Source organism: the organism of the source record quoted next, unplaced genomic scaffold (assembly GCF_019419815.1).
Source record: "Pyrus x bretschneideri cultivar Hongxiangsu unplaced genomic scaffold, Pyrus_bretschneideri_v1 Contig4, whole genome shotgun sequence".
Taxonomy (NCBI): Eukaryota; Viridiplantae; Streptophyta; class Magnoliopsida; order Rosales; family Rosaceae; genus Pyrus; species Pyrus x bretschneideri.
This window is the reverse complement of record NW_025999723.1, coordinates 12162875-12176327: the sequence shown is the minus strand read 5'-3', so window position 1 is coordinate 12176327 and position 13453 is coordinate 12162875. Positions and strand designations below refer to the sequence as shown.

The following is a 13453-nucleotide window of genomic DNA, read 5'->3' as shown; positions in this document are numbered from 1 at the left end:
GCATTAATTATGAGCATCATGTTAATCTTGGCGTGGATGTGGATCAAATCAAACCATAAATTCGTTTAAATTTTGTATATTTCTTACCAAATCCTAAACATGAGGATGCAGATCACCAATTTTCTATTAAAATCACAGAAAAACACACACCAATTTTCTATTCAGCTTAGTTAGGGTATCCCAACTTTATCCCCATTATACCCCCCCAAAGTTGCCATTCTGCAGAAATCTAGCAAAATCAAAGAAGAAAGGCAAGGGCAAAATTGGAACAAAAGGTAAAAAATGCAGAAAATAATTTTATAATGACTTGACTAGCTCCAGATTGCCCATCCTTTCCTCTTTATTCTAACCCAGGAAGCAACAGACGTATCATCGTCATCATCAGCAACAAGATTAAAGAGTCAAACTCCTCAACCCTTCTTCAGTTCTTCCCAATTTTCTCTCTCTACAACTTTCCCTCTCTAAAACCCATCTCCTTCCTCTTGGAATCTCAAACCTTTCAGAGCCAAGCGTCTGCAATCCCAAATCTTTTTCATTATTTTATTATACAGTTTGGTCCCCAAGTCTTCGCCTTTTTTACACCCATTGCCATAAAAACCCTAGCCTCACTTGCTGCTGGAAAACCCAATTAGGGAAGCTCCCGCAATAGCTCTCCCGTGTGGAAATTGGTATTTTGTTCAAAACCCTACCTGCAATTTATGGTGCTTTTGGTGTTAGATTCGATGATTCGGAATGCGAATTTGTTTCAGTACCGTTTGGAACTTAGCTCGGATTTAGGGTTCTTTGAAATTCTTTGGCTCAATAGCAGATTTAGGGTTGTATTAGTTCTTAGGTTTGGTATTGTTAATATTACTTTGTTTTGAAAATTGTTGTGTTTCTATTCTGGGCACATAACCGATTGAGCTTGCAGTTTAAATATTTGGAATTTCTAATGTATTTTAGATAAAGAATTGCAGATCGAAATGTTTGGGTTAAGTTCTGTTGCTTTTTTTTGCCATGTGGTTTGAAATTTGGGACTTATTATTTACGTATATTTGTAATGTGAATGATATGAACTTTACGAAACTGGGTTGCGAATTACGAGGCCAAAGATTTTATTAGGTGCTCTAGGAATTTAACGTTTTGTTCATTATATCAAGTTTGGCAACTTTAAGCAAATGCGCACGTCTCATTTTAGGTTTGAATGCTCCCAAGTGAACTTAATATTCGCCGAGAGCAAATGAAAACTTTAGGCATTTCTTAGATATGTTATGCCTGAACATGCCTGTGTAAAATTCTATATGTTAGTTGTTTTAGTAGAGGTGGTGTTTTTTTTTCCTTCATATTGGGACTCCAAACTATTTCATGAGAAGCTTTAAAAGTCAAATTTTCAACATTATTTGTAGGATTAGGTAATAGACTAATAACTAATCAGCAACAAATAGATTCTGTACTTGAATCACACTTTTTGAATCATCCATCTTCGTTGTAATTTGTTTCTCAGAACTAAACATCTTTTGCTCCATACTCCATCTGTCTCGTCTATATATATATATATATATATATATATTATACATATATAATTCTAGAATTGTGGCTTGAAGTTCATACATTATTCATACCATGCGATTCATCATAGGGTCTGAAAGAGTATGTCATGTTTAGTAGAAAAGAGTTTTGCCTTGAAGGAATGTCAACTTGCATTATGTAGCTTATGACTGATAATATATGCATACATTATACTCATGAGGTGAATCCTTATGTAGCTTATGACTGATAATATTTGCATACGTTACACTCATGAAGTGAATCCTTGCAGGTTGCATCCATTATCATCTCAAATTTGTATTTCTGCATTAAACTAATGTAACTGTACTTTCTTCTGGTGATGGTTTTCATCAGAATTAACGGGGGAACCAAGATTTTAGCGGTCTAGTTTGGCAGCTTCTTGTAGCAGTTCGATGCTGGGCACAGTATGCCGATGATAGTTGGGAGAAATACAAATGTATCGTGGCACTAGCTGCACTAGTGCAGTTAACAACACAACCATAGGTGGGACATCAGGGAGGGATTCTACCCGAGCTGAATCTGCCGCATTGCCTAACGTACCTCTAGCTTCTAGGTAAATTTGCTCCACAAATATGTTGCATTGCATTCTCTTTCATGGAAAAAAGTCTTTGTTTAGCCTTTTAGGTCATACTGTAAATTTAATTTCAATGGTATTTATTGTCTAGTTCTTCTATTTTTTTAATGAATAGTGTGTTTTTCATAAAAATTTAAATGAAATTTATTATGTCATCATTTATAGTCTAGTTTGGCTCAAAATTTTGCAACTTCTAACATTTCCAATATTATATTTTCTCTATAATGGTTGTATAACTTAGGTTTTTCTTATACGGAGTTACTCAGTCTTTTGATTATTGATAAGTTGACTGTTTCCTTGTTATAAAATTTGGTGACCTGTTTTCAACTATGCAGGCGCACATCACAGTTAAACCCTTACAAATTGAAGTGTGATAAAGACCCTTTGAATTCCCGGTAATGTTCACAAATATTAGTGCCCTTTTCTTGAAATATCTGTAAAGATGAGAATTTATGTGCTGTTACAGTCTCGAGTTCTTTTTTTATTTTATTATAATACTTAAATGAAACATGTTGCAGGAGTTTTTTACTGCTGGATGTGCTAACTTCTATGTTATTTTCAAAATGTTATGTTTATTTTATTTTTATATTTTTTGTTCATAAATTTATGTCTGCTGATTGTGGTTCTCAATTATAAGTCATTTCCATTTTATTTAATGTTAGACTTGGGCCACCTGACTTTCACCCCCAAACGCCAAATTGCCCAGAGGAGACTCTTACCAAGGAATATGTGCAAGCTGGATACAGAGAGACTGTTGAAGGAATTGAGGTAAAATTTTATGTTCTACTAATTGGTTGAAATATATCAAGATGCTCTTAATTCTTAAGAAAGACTACCTATCTGAAAACCCAATATAGTTGTCTCTTCACAAAAACCCACCGAAGTTTATTCCTTATAACCATTTGTGAGCATCCTTCTACACTTTTTTGAAGAGTCTTTTTTTGTCTTTTTCAATTTATAAGCATTTATGCTGCATATTTTAATGCTGAAGGCCATTTTTATATGGTCTGCTCGTATTGGATAACAATAATTATTATTACTATTAATCTTATTACGGTATTTTGTGATTGCAATTTTTGTGGGTCCAAACACATGGGTGTTTACGATGACTTCGCTTGCCAAATTTTCCAGGAATCTAGAGAGCTTTCTCTGAGTCAGGCTCAAGCTTTTAGCAAGCCTCTTGTCTTCAGGTGCAAAGAGGTACTCATTTAGTTTGGAAAGTTGTGTGGGCTATATCTATTTTGATAGTGAAGTAGTCTACCACTTTCTTTGGTTTCATATATTTTTCAATACTAGTAGATTATATGATATTTTGGGTTGTCTTAATTTGCAGGCCATCAAAAAACGTTTTAGGGCTATCAATGAATCCCGTGCTCAAAAGAGGAAGGTAGTTTATCCTGGCTCAGATTTTTTTTTTTTTTTTTTTTAGTTTAGGAAATTTATTTGGCCGCAAAAATACATATTGCCATATTCTTTTGCATTAAAGTGCTTTGGGGGGTGCTATATGACTGATGTCACATTATGGACTGCTGTATGTTTATTTTTTTTTTGCATGGCAGGCTGGTCAAGTGTACGGTGTTCCTCTTGTTGATTCACTGTTGTCAAAGCCAGGTGTTTTTCCTGAACAAAAGCCCTGTGGTGAAGAGTTGCGAAAAAAATGGATTGAGGTATGCCTTTTAGTTTCTTGAATACATAGTTGCTTCTAATAAGTGTTAACCTTATTTTTGTATAGAAAGATTAAAGGCATAGACCGTGCACTCCTTTCTAATTGCGCACTTTTGCTTGAGAAACTTTGAAATATAGAACTAGCTAGTAGCTATTACCCATTTGGTTACACTGTCAACTTATGTAAAGAAGAAGCTTTGTGATATGGTGACTTGGTTCTTGCCAAACATCTTAATGTCTTGCTGAGGGCAGCAAAATGAGGGCCACAGTTTTTATTATCTATACCCAATCAACTTGTCAAATGTTTTTAGACACAAGGGTTCATCAAAATGATGACAACCCAGTATGGCCACATAGTGGTGAGAATTTGATAAGGATGAAGAGGTATCCCCCAAAAACTGGTGGAGGGTCTCCCATGAAATACTAAGTTGGTTTTGTTGTTGAATTCGATGACTCGATAAGTCTTTGTATTTATTCTTGTTTATAATCTGATTATAATATATTTCTCATTCGCTTCCAGGGTCTATCACAACAACACAAGCGCTTGCGTTCATTGGCTGATCATGTCCCTCATGGGTATAGGAAAAGATCTTTGTTTGAGGTTCTTACAAGGAATAATGTTCCATTGCTGAGAGCAACTTGGTTTATTAAAGTAACTTATCTTAATCAGGTAGGTATTCCCGCACAATCATAACAGAACTGGGTTTTGATCATAACCTGTTTGCCAATACTTCTCATATTGGAAAGTAGCTGACACTGCACCATATTATTTCTGTATTTTCTGCAGGTCAGGCCAGGTTCTACCAGTTTATCATCTGGGACATCTGATAAAGCTCAGTTGTCCCGCACAGAGCTTTGGACAAAAGATATTATTGAGTATCTGCAGTACCTTCTAGATGAGTTATTCTCGAGAAATAAATCTCATTCCAGTTCAAACAACAGAGATAGATCACCACAAACTTTATATGCTGCGTCACAAAGGAATGATCCAGCATCAGCAGTCCTTGATGGTGAGGAGCCTTCCGTACATTTCAAGTGGTGGTATGTGGTGCGGCTTCTGCAATGGCATCATGCCGAGGGGCTGCTTCTTCCTACACTCATCATTGAGTGGGTTCTAAGTCAACTACAGGTATTACTTTTTTATGTGTTTATTTTTTTAAACACTGTTTACTGAGGTTTAAATTATCGTAGTATGCCTCTTATATTCATATTTGTTCTCTTGCAGGATAAAGAATTGCTTGAGATTATGCAGTTGTTTTTGCCTATTATATATGGTGTTCTGGAAACTGTTGTTTTATCTCAAACATATGTGCGCAATCTTGTGAGAGTAGCTGTTCGTTTCATTGCTGAACCTTCTCAAGGTGGATCAGATCTTGTAGATAACTCCCGTAGGGCGTACATAGTGTCTTCTATGGTTGAGATGCTTCGCTATTTAATACTTGCTGTGCCTGATACGTTTGTAGCTTTGGATTGCTTTCCTCTACCATCGTCTGTAGTTTCCTATGTTTCAAACGGTGGATTACCAAAGATGTCTGAGGATGAAAGAAAGATTAAAAATGTTTCAGCAGAAGTTGCTTCTGCATTAAGAAGCAAAGTTTTCGATACTCAATATCAGTGTCTGGCTTTTGATCGTATTGTTTCATGTATTCAGAAATGTGCTGAAAATCTTGCAAAGGCTGCAAGGCCTAGCTATCCAGGCCATAGTATAGCTAAAGCTGTACAGGCCCTAGATAGATCTCTTGTGCAGGGAGATGTTCGAGGGGCTTATAGATTTCTGTTTGAAGATCCTTGTGATGGAGTTGCAAGTGAAAGTTGGATTGCAGGAGTTAGTCCATGTTTACGAACTTCATTGAAGTGGATTGGGACTGCCAACTTGTCATTTGTTTGCTCTGTATTTTTCCTCTGTGAGTGGGCAACATGTGATTTCAGGGATTTTAGGACTGCCCCACCTTGTGAGCTGAAATTTACTGGCAGAAAGGATTTCTCTCAGGTATTTGTTGTTACTAGGCTTTTGAAGCTAAAGATAAGAGATTTGCAAAGTTCAACTCAACGAAAGAATGACAGCGTCCTTGGAGTCAGTAGTGTTGCAAAAGGTTCTACCCAGCAGAACAATTTTCCTGTCAGAGTTTCCTTGGGAAATTCCTGTGAGGTTAAACCAAAAAATGTTGATCAAAGAAGTATGAAATCGTCAAATATATTTGAGAGCCCTGGTCCTTTACACGATATCATAGTGTGTTGGATTGATCAACATGAAGCAGGCAAAGGAGAAGGTTTGAAGCGCCTTCAACTACTTCTAATTGAACTTATCCGGTCTGGTATTTTTAATCCTCATGCTTATGTTAGGCAGCTGATAGTTAGTGGGATTATGGATATGAATGGACCGGTGGTTGAAGTAGACCGGTGGAAGAGGCATTTTCGTATCTTGAAGCTGTTGCCTGGGCTTTTAATGCATGATGCTCTGGAAGAAGCAGGGATTGCTGTAGGGCCACAACTTTCAGAGGCCATGAACTTCTACTCAACTGAGCGCCGTCTAATACTTCGTGGGCTTCTCTCCAATCAAAATAAAAATGTGTCTGTTCTGAAGCAAAAGCATTATCCCATTCCTGGAAAAGATGGTGGTTTGCCAGTTTCTGTGGATCAGTGGAAGGCTGTTCAGCCATCACCCAACGTACTGCCCGGTAAAAGTGGCAAGACTGATGCTGATGTTGAAGAACTAAAGGAAGCAATATCAGTTCTGTTGCAATTCCCAAATACTTCATCCCCAACAACAGATACGGGGCTTGATGAATCCCAAGGGAGTGTTAAGAGGCCTTTTGGGTCAATCTATAACAAGATGGATCTGGGAGAAGGCACCCCTGGGTGTGAAGAATGCAGAAGAGCAAAGAGGCAAAAAGTGAGTGGCGAAAGGAGCTCATGCATCCAAGGAAAATTTTCAATTCCTTCAGATGATGAAGATACCTGGTGGATGAGGAAGAGACCTAAGTCCTTGGAGCCATTGAAGGTTGATCCACCTGTTAAATCAACCAAACAGGTCTCTAGGAACCGGCAGAAGATAGTTCGTAAAACTCAAAGTCTTGCTCAACTTGCAGCTGCTAGGATTGAAGGTAGCCAGGGAGCATCTACGAGTCATGTCTGCAATAATAAAGTAAGCTGTCCACATCATAAAAGTGGAGTTGAGGGGGAAACCCCGAAGTCTATAGATCCAACCAAAATGAACCATGGTGGGGATATTGTTTCAATTGGAAAAGCTTTAAAGCAGCTCCGATTTGTAGAGAAGAGGACAATTACGGTTTGGCTGATGACTGTTATCAGGCAACTTGTTGAAGAGACTGAAAAGACCATTGCGAAGGTTGGCCAATTTGGTAGGACTTTCACATCTGTTGATGATAGGAGCTCCATGCGGTGGAAGCTTGGTGAGGATGAACTTTCTGCTGCACTGTATTTGATGGATGTTTCAAATGATTTAGTTTCGGCAGTCAAGTTTCTCCTTTGGTTGCTGCCAAAGGTTAGTGGGCCTAGTTCTCCAATCCATAGTGGGAGGAACATTATGCTGTTGCCCAGAAATGCTGAAAATCAAGTGTGTGAATTGGGGGAGGCATTTCTGGTATCATCACTCCGAAGGTGCATTCTCAATCTTTATATCCTGTAAATTTTATACACAATGTTGAGATAAGTCTGTTTCTCTTATATGATTGCAGATTTACTTATCCTTCCCTCTTGTCATTTTTCGCTTTAAAAAATGACTTTTATTGTGCAGGCATGAGGTTCACTTTTTTATTCTTTTGGAAGTAGATAGAATAAGCGAAATGAAGTTAAAATCTTGAGAGCTTATTGTACAAACCACATTCAAATTAGTTTAGCCCCCTTTTCTTTTCATTTTTTTTAATACACTTGTTCTTTCTATTTGCAACCTTGCACCTGAATTAAAGTTGTTTAGAAACACACTCTTATCAATCCTGTATGAAATAGTTTTCATGAAAGCAAATACTCCATCTTTGGAAGCTGTTTGTTCAAATTTTAAAAAATTACGTGTACTTACATCATCATCAACATCCTTGTCTAATACTTTTTAGTAGTATGTGCCCCATCAAATTTCTCCTCTTATCTGCTTGTCACTTGACATAAACACTTTCCTTAAGCATTCTACTTTAGATTCTGTTTTGTCTCCTAACAATGGATTTGGTTCAGGTATGAGAACATAATTATTGCTACAGATCTTATTCCAGAAGTCTTGTCTGTTACAATGCATCGTGCTTCAGCCATAGTGGCATCTAATGGAAGAGTTTCAGGTTCAGCTGCCTTAGCATACAGTCGGTATTTATTGAAGCGATACAGCAATGTAGCTAGTGTCATTGAATGGGAAAAGAGTTTCAAGCCAACATGCGATAAGAGACTTCTTTCTGAACTTGAGTCTGGACAGTCAGTGGATGGAGAGTTGGGGTTTCCGCTTGGTGTTCCAGCCGGAGTCGAAGATCTTGATGATTTTTTCCGCCAAAAGATTAGTGGGGTTCGGTTATCCAGGGTGGGTTTAAACATGAAAGAAATTGTGCAACGAAATGTGAATGTTGATGATGCATTTCAGTATTTTTTTGGGAAAGAGAGAAAGCTCTTTGCTGCTGGTGCTCCTAAAGGCCCTCCTGTTGATAAATGGGACGATGGATATCAGATATCTCAAAAAATAATTACAGAACTGATGGACTGCATTAGGCAAACTGGGGGTGCTGCTCAAGAAGGGGATCCATCTTTGGTGTCTTCTGCCATTTCTGCTATTGTGGGTAATGTAGGGCTAACTATAGCAAAGGTTCCAGATTTTAGAGCGGGGGGTAGCTATTCAACCTTTCCATCTGCCACTGATTCCTTGAACTTTGCTAGGCGTATTTTGCGTATCCATATAAGTTGCCTATGCCTCCTTAAGGAAGCTCTTGGAGAGCGCCAAACCCGTGTGTTTGAGGTAGCTCTTGCGACAGAAGCTTATTCTGCTCTTGCTGGGGTTTTTGCTCCTGGAAAGGCCCCTCGAAATCAATATCACTCCTCCCCTGAATCCCATGATTCAAACACTAATATGTCTAATGACATTTTGAATAGTAGAGTAGTTCTTGGGAGGACAACAAAAGTTGCAGCTGCTGTTTCTGCACTAATCGTCGGGGCGGTTGTTCAAGGTGTTACTAGCTTGGAGAGATTGGTGACCGTATTCAGGTTAAAGGAAAGGTTGGATGTAATTCAATTTGTAAGGAGTAGTAGATCCAACTCTAATGGCAATGCTCGTTCTGCTGGGGCATTTAAGGGTGATAACTCGCTTGAAGTTTATGTGCATTGGTTTAGACTTCTCATTGGAAACTGCAGAACAGTCTCTGATGGATTGGTCGTGGAACTCTTGGGTGAACCCTCTGTAATAGCTCTTTCGAGGATGCAGCGTATACTCCCTCTTGATTTGGTTTTTCCACCTGCCTATTCAATATTTGCTTTTGTTATGTGGCGGCCATTCCTTCTTAGCACTAGCTTTGCAGCCCGGGATGATTTTAACCAATCATATCAATCTTTAACAACAGCTATAGGTGATGCTATAAAGCACTCTCCTTTTCGTGATGTGTGTTTGAGAGATAGTCAGGGTTTCTATGATCTTGTAGCTGCAGATGGTAGTGATGCTGAATTTGCAGCCATGCTAGAGCTAAATGGTTCGGACATGCATATAAAATCCAAGGCTTTTATTCCATTACGTGCAAGGCTTTTTCTAAATGCCATAATGGATTGTAAGATGCCGCACTCTTCATTTACACAGGTTGAAGCAAATCAGGTCTTTGGACATGGTGAATCTAAAGTCCAATTTGCAGAGCATGAAACAAAGCTTGTAGATAAGCTTGTACATATTTTAGATACCCTGCAACCTGCGAAATTTCATTGGCAGTGGGTAGAGCTTAGGCTCCTTTTGAGTGAACAAGCCCTCATTGAAAAACTTGAGAATCAAGATGTGTCTTTAGTGGATGCCATTCGGTCGTCATTGCCTAGTCCTGAAAAGGTTGCTGCCTCCGAGAATGAGAAATATTTCATTGAGATCATCCTTACGAGGTTATTAGTTAGACCTGATGCTGCCCCCCTTTTCTCGGATGTGGTTCATCTTTTTGGGAGATCACTAGCAGATTCTATGTTGTTGCAGGTCAAATGGTTCCTGGGTGGTTCTGATGTTCTTTATGGACGAAAATCCATTAGACAACGTCTTCTTAATATTGCTGAGAGTAAGGGTCTCTCAATCAAGACCCAATTTTGGAAGCCATGGGGATGGTGTAGTTATGATGCTGATCCCATGACAAACAGGGGAGATAAGAGAAAGTTTGAAGTCGCCTCCCTTGAAGAGGGTGAGATGGTTGAAGAGGGAACAGACTCGAAAAAGTATGGGAAAGGGGCCACTCAAACATTGGACATTGAAAGCTACAATGTCACTCAGCAGCATGTGACAGAGAGGGCTCTCATTGAATTACTTCTTCCATGTATAGATCAAAGTTCTGATGAGTCGCGCAATGCATTTGCAAATGATTTGATCAAGCAGTTGGGTAATATTGAGCAACAAGTTAGTCCAGTTACTCGTGGGACAAATAAGCAAGCCGGACCAACTCCTTCTGGAGTTGAAGGTCCCACAAGCAAGGGAAATAGCCGCAAAGGTATAAGGGGTGGCAGTCCTGGATTAGCTAGGCGTGCAGCAGGAGCAGCTGATTCTGGTCCACCATCCCCTGCAGCTTTGCGAGCTTCTGTGTCGCTTCGGTTGCAGTTGCTCTTAAGATTGCTTCCTGTCATTTGCGCAGACAGGTAATTGTACATTTTTTCATGGTGGTCTTGAATTGTAATTTTGTTTGCATGAGCATGTGCCTGCTTGTCTTGGTTAGCAGTTGCATGTATGATGCATCTCCCAGGCTGCTGATTGTTTCCATATTAGGGTCACTGAATCGTGATCATTTGATTACCTTGTTCATCCAATTGTGATTTGAGGGGTAGCTATGGTGTTGCAAGACTTGCTTCTTGAATATCTATTCGTTTCCTTTTTCTTGCTTATGCAGTCTCAATCTCTTTTTTTAAACAATCTAGTTCGACTGCGTATTTAATAACCTGTTTTTTTGATAATTTTCTCTCTTGTAATTGTGTAAGGATGTAAACAGATGTGAATTATGAGTATATTGATGCTCATATATAGGGTGCATCAGGTAGTAAAGAAACTGAAATTTCTATAAGGATTATTATCAGGAGGATAATTTGATATCTTCTCTCTTTATGTTCTCTATGTATAGAAATGTTGTAGGGTAAAAGACACTTTAACCCCATAAAACTTGGTACCAAGTTAACTAAGAGTTTGCTTGTGATGCAATACCCTCTTGACATTCGTTAATGATTTCAGTTAGTACTTTATCCTTCAAGAATCCAACCATAACTAAGTAAGAAAGATCTGAAATGAAAAAAATACAGTTGTTCTATATGGTTAAAAGCAAGAAATTTCCTTTCTTATGCCACTTATAATTTTCTATCACTAAAAATATTTGGTGTATTCTCAGGGTCTTCAGTTGCCCTGACTGTTGTAATTTGGTTATTTTAGCCTAGATATACATGCCTTTTGTAAGATGAAGTTCTTGCTTGGTTTAGTGTTACCTTTTCAGCATTTGTATGCAGTATGTGTTGTGATGGTTTGCTCATGATTATAGATAAATGCTGAATATGTTCACCAGATAGACTAATTTAAACATGTTGGATCTGTCAGGGAGCCATCTGGCCGGAACATGAGGCATGGGCTTGCCTCTGTAGTACTACGTCTTCTAGGAAACCGAGTTGTGCACGAGGGTGCAGACCTATGCTTCAATATCATACAGAGTACTTTCTCTAAGAGGGATGCAGAGTCTTCAACAGAAGCTGCCTCTGCAGCTTTTGCAGAATTGTCAAATGAAAGTCTCTTTGACCAATTATTGTTCGTTCTGCATGGGCTGTTAAGCAGTTGCCAGCCAAGTTGGTTGAGGTATACGAAGTCAGCGAATGAGGGGGGAAAAGATTTAGCTGCATTTGATCGTGAACTGGCAGACAATTTGCAGGTTTGCTCTTCTGTAACCTTCTTCATATCCTCACCCCAACCGTGTCCTACAAAAAATAAAAATGGGAAAGAAAAGAAAGGAGGGAAGGCAAAGTTTTAAAGTGCTTCTCTTTTGGAAGTAGTAGTGGTATGTTATAAGTTACATTAGAAACTTCTTGTAAGCTTTATAGAACATACCCTGCGCTCCAAGAAAGGAAAAAGAAAGTGCCAAAGTTCTACCACTATATAGAGTGGGCACGGTCATTTTCAATTTTAGTTAACCATGAAAAAAAATAATTTCATTGTTTCAAAGTCCTCCGCCACTCCCCTCTTTTGAAGTTATGTCAAGTGATGTATATGGCATTATAAGTTTGCATTCCATGAACCTTACTGCATGAATATAGCTGTGATGGGATTTTCGACAAAATTAATTAAATTAAAAAATATCCGTTTATATATTCCGTGTCTTGTTGAGTGTTAGTACACTTTCGCCATTGTCTTTTCATTAGTTAATATTGATTTAAGAATTTCAGTTTAGGTAATTGGTTTTCTACCTGTCTTATATGTGTACTTGTGAATGCAGAAAGACTTAGATCGTATGCAACTTCCTGAAATGATTCGCTGGCGTATCCAAACTGCAATGCCAGTGGTTATCCCTTCTGTTCAGCGCCTTGTCTCTTGCCAACCACCACCTGTTCCAGATACTGCTTTGGCCATTCTTCAACCCAGCATATTGGTTTCTGGGTTGCATGCTGGAAGCTCAAACCCACCTCAAAGAAATCAGGCTCCTCTGGCTCGGATAGTAACTAACGTACCGGGGAAATTTAAACCGTTGCCATCACAGGATTATGATATGGATATTGACCCATGGACACTGCTGGAAGATGGTGCAGGTTCAGGCCCATCTTCAAGTAATAGTGCTTTGATAGGCAGTGTGGACCATGGCAATCTTCGAGCATCTAGCTGGCTCAAGGGGGCCGTGAGGGTGAGACGAAAGGATCTCACATACATTGGTGCTGTGGATGATGACAGCTGAGTTCAAAAGAAAATTTTGTTGTTGATTTTGTCCGGAATGAGAACCCCCTCAGCAGGTAACTTAATGTTTACATTCACTGTGCATAATTGGCATCAGTATCACCGTGTTGTGCGGGTCCATTTCTTTGATGATGGAGAATCTGTTGAGAGGGAATTTTTTTGGAAGGACGCACGGGGTCCTTTTGGAAGAAATTTGGAGATGTTCTTATTCAGCCCATACAACCAGGTCTTTTGGCTGCTTGACTACTAACCCTTCGATCACCCCCCATCCAACCGTGCACCTCCTCCATGCTGTTCAGAGGTCTGTTGTATATATAGATGATTTGTTCACTTTACCAATTGATCTGAGTAAGATATCTGCAGAATGATATGTAGCTGTTCTTTTTTCCCCTTATAATCAATCTCTACGTTCTCTCTCTCTCTCTCTCTCTCTCTCTTTCTCTCACTCATGTACACACAAACGTGTGCCTGCACAAACAAAAAAAACTCACATGCATATTACATATTTCCATATTTATGTTGTCTAATGATTATTATATACATTTACATTTATTCTATTGTCTGAAAATGGTCCTTTCCCTGTGTGT

General features: G+C 38.8%; 1 protein-coding gene across 1 annotated transcript; it reads left to right on the top strand.

The window, feature by feature from the left end:
• The first annotated feature begins 329 nt into the window (after positions 1-329).
• On the top strand, positions 330-13282 carry LOC103932267 (mediator of RNA polymerase II transcription subunit 12). The gene is made up of 13 exons (XM_009341829.3): positions 330-668; positions 1882-2101; positions 2458-2517; positions 2785-2890; positions 3254-3322; positions 3456-3509; positions 3682-3789; positions 4308-4457; positions 4575-4916; positions 5013-7408; positions 7976-10588; positions 11529-11853; positions 12415-13282. The coding sequence occupies exons 2-13, from the start codon at positions 1983-1985 to the stop codon at positions 12865-12867; spliced, it is 6795 nt and encodes a 2264-aa protein (XP_009340104.2). The 5' UTR covers positions 330-668; positions 1882-1982; the 3' UTR covers positions 12868-13282.
• Positions 13283-13453: the final 171 nt, after the last annotated feature.